The 3,479-nt window shown below is 43.3% G+C and overlaps 1 protein-coding gene across 1 annotated transcript; it reads left to right on the top strand.

Annotated features, from left to right (window-relative positions):
• The first annotated feature begins 431 nt into the window (after nt 1–431).
• LOC146884774 (uncharacterized) lies at nt 432–3,007 on the top strand. The gene is made up of 2 exons (XM_085676025.1): nt 432–1,155; nt 1,398–3,007. Exons 1-2 carry the CDS (start codon nt 432–434, stop codon nt 3,005–3,007), a joined length of 2,334 nt encoding a protein of 777 aa, XP_085532151.1.
• Nucleotides 3,008–3,479: the final 472 nt, after the last annotated feature.

Genomic DNA, 3,479 nt, shown 5'->3' with positions numbered 1-3,479 from the left:
ATTTTTTTGAACCAAAACATTTTGGCGAATAATTATCTAGTATTTTTCTGAACCAGAACATTGGCGCCCACCGTGGGAACCGGTAAAACTCGATCCTAACCCCACTCAAAGAACGAGCAGAAAGAGACAAAACTGAGGATGAACAGAGGCAGAGGTGCGGCACGTGAAGGGCCAACTAGGCAACAGATAATGCAAAGTATTTTGGAGCTGCAACAACAGAATGAGGAGATCAAACTGAAAGCAGAGGCTGACCAAATTCAATTAGAAAAGGAGAGGGAGGAAACTCGTAAGAAAGCAGAGGAAGATCTACAGGCTCTTCGGGAAGAGGCTCTGGGGAGAGAGAAAGACTACGCAAAGAGGCTGAAGAAACACACCGACGCCTAGAAGATGCACTTCGACAACAGGAACAGCTATGGAAGGCAAACAAGGAGATGCAAAACAGACTGGAGGCCACCAGGATTGGTTACCGATATGCTAGTCGGTTGAATCTCGAGGTTAGCGATGCCAACCCTCTGGCAAATACGATCATGGAGGAGTCGATTCCACAAAATTTCGTGATCCCAAAGATCACACCCTTCACAGGAAGCTCTGATCCAGAGTTACATTTAAAAGCGTTTCAGGCCCGGATGTTGATATCAGGGGGAAACGACACAATACGTTGTAAAATGTTTGTGGGCACGCTAGCCGAAATCGCTCTTGAATGGTTCAACACTATTCTGAGCTCCTCGATCAACTCGTTTGCCGAATTCAAACGTGTTTTCCTGGAAAGATTTTCGGCTAATAGGGCCAAACCAGTAGAGATGGCAGACATGTTTGACATACGACAGTATGCTGAAGAATCATTGAAACAGTTTCTCAATCGCTTCACCAATATTAGCATGAGAGTAGTCGATCCTAACGAGGGCTTACTTGTAAAAGCCTTTGTGAAGGGGCTCCGAGCCAGTTCCTTCGGTGAATCCTTGTATCGGATCCCCCCAAAGACCTTAATGGAGATTAGGCAAAGAGCATCAGTGGAGATAGAGACTGAAGAGGCCATGCGTCATAAAAAAGCAGGAGACAAGAGAACATTGACCCATACCAAGAGTGAACGAGATATTATAACTTTTCGAAGAGACCGAACGCTTAACGTCCACCTTGGACTAGGACGGATCGCCGGTTCGTCCCTTATGTAGCACAGCAAAGGACCGAGTATCACTGAACTCAAAGAATCCCTGATTTCAGATTGACTCCAGCCGAAATATTAGAAGATGCGAAAATATCTAAACATTTGCGCTATCCCAATAATACAGGGAGAACACTCGGAAGCAGACCGAACGCTTGGTGTAAGTTTCATCAGGCCAGAGGTCATGACACAAATTCGTGTTACGCTTTAAATAACCAACTCTTTGTGTTGGCAGATAGGAGACTTATGGGGAAATATATAAAAGCTAATATAGATATGGAACCATCTGGAACTCGTCCGGTCCCCGATTTGCATGAAACACCTGTCCTGGGGGATTTCAACACGATAGCAGGAGGTTTCGCGGGAGGAGGACAGACCAGCTCGGCTAGGAAAAGATATGTAAAGAGTGTCATGACCACGGCCAAAATTGAAAGGCCGAAGAAAGTTCCGGACATTGTGTTTTCAAGTGAAGATCTAAAAGGAGTAGTTCCACACGAAGATGATCCTATAGTCTTATCTGTTATCATGATGGGAAGGAATGTTCATAGAGTGCTGGTTGATCAAGGGAGTTCGGCAGATGTGATGTTCTGGAACACCTATGTAGGGCTGCAAATACCAACAGACCAATTAAGGCCTTTTGATGGAGTACTTGTTGGTTTCTCAGGAGATCAGGTGGAAGTTAAAAGGTATGTCGATCTTCGAACGACTTTTAGAGACAAAGAAGATGTTAAAACTATATTTATACGTTATATAGTTGCCAATGCACCTTCATCATACAACTTGCTGCTAGGAAGGCCTTCTATCAATAAATTGGGAGTCGTGATATCGACGGTTCATTTGAAAATGAAGTTTCCTACCGATGATGGGAAAGTGCTCACTTTATCAGTAAATCAGGAAGTGGCTCGCAAATGTTATGAAGATAGCCTAAGGTCAAGAAGGAAGGTTGCGTATTCAGTCAGTACAACGGAGGTAGTCATAGATCCCGAGTTAGATCCTAGACTAGTACATTCTGAGAGAAGACCTCAGCCCGTGGGAGAGATAAAAGAAGTATTCATAGAAGGCAAGAAATTAAGGATTGGAGGGGATTTGAGTTTGGAGCAAGAGCAACAACTTGTACAAGTACTGAAGAATAACCTTTCTTCATTTGCTTGGAGTGTACCAGATATGATGGGAATAGATCCCGATTTTTTATGCCATAAACTCAACATTAATCCTTCGGCTAAACCTAAAGTTCAGAGACGTAGACGGTTGAGTGGGGATCGTGCTCAGGCTGCTGCCGAGGAGGTACGTATGCTATTAGAAGCGGCTCATATCCGGGAAATACAATATCCGACTTGGTTAGTAAATGTGGTGATGGTAAAAAAGTCGAATGGAAAGTGGAGAATGTGTGTTGATTTTACTGACCTAAACAATGCATGCCCAAAGGATTCGTATCCTTTGCCTAATATAGATGCGTTGGTTGATAGTGCATCAGGTTGTGCTTTGTTAAGCTTCTTGGATGCTTATTCAGGCTATAACCAGATAAAAATGCATTCATTAGATGAAGATAAGACAACATTCATGGGAGGAATGGCTAATTATTGTTATCGGGTAATGCCTTTTGGGTTAAAAAACGCAGGAGCTACATACCAAAGGCTAATGGATCGAATTTTGGTGTCCATGTTAGGGACGAATGTGCATGCGTATGTTGATGACGTGGTAGTCACCTCGGTAGAGGAAAAAAGGCATCAGGGAGATCTGGAGGAATTATTTGTCACGATTAACAAATACAGGCTCAAACTTAACCCTGAGAATTGTGCTTTTGGGGTTAAGGCAGAGAAGTTTTTGGGTTTCTTACTCACTTAAAGGGGAATAGAAGCTAATCCGGACAAATGTGCGACTATCATAAATATGAGGAGTCCAAGCAATGTTAAAGAGGTACAGAGGTTGACGGGAAGGATGGCAGCTTTGTCCCGTTTTCTTGCTAAAAGTGGAGATCGAGGTTTTTCCTACTTCCAATGCTTGAAGAAAGATGAAAATTTTCAATGGACCGATCAATGCGAGGAAGCTTTTCAAAAGCTAAAAGAATATTTAAGTAAACCACCGATATTATGCAAACCCGAGAAGGGCGCTGATCTAGCGTTATATATCTCGGTGACCGAGCATGCAGTTAGTTCGGTATTGGTACGAGAGTCTGGTGGGGATCAGAAGCCTGTGTATTTCGTAAGCAAGTTACTTCATGGTGCTGAGGTAAGATACCCGACTATCGAGAAGGCTGCATTGGCTATAATGGTATCGGCTCGGCATTTAAGACATTATTTCCAAAATCATAGTGTCA

This window comes from Vigna unguiculata, chromosome 7 (assembly GCF_037176805.1).
Source record: "Vigna unguiculata cultivar grain cowpea cultivar isolate G323 ecotype 2 chromosome 7, ASM3717680v1, whole genome shotgun sequence".
Lineage (NCBI taxonomy): Eukaryota > Viridiplantae > Streptophyta > Magnoliopsida > Fabales > Fabaceae > Vigna > Vigna unguiculata.
Note: the sequence above shows the minus strand (reverse complement) of the source record. Positions and strands in the feature narration are given on the sequence as shown.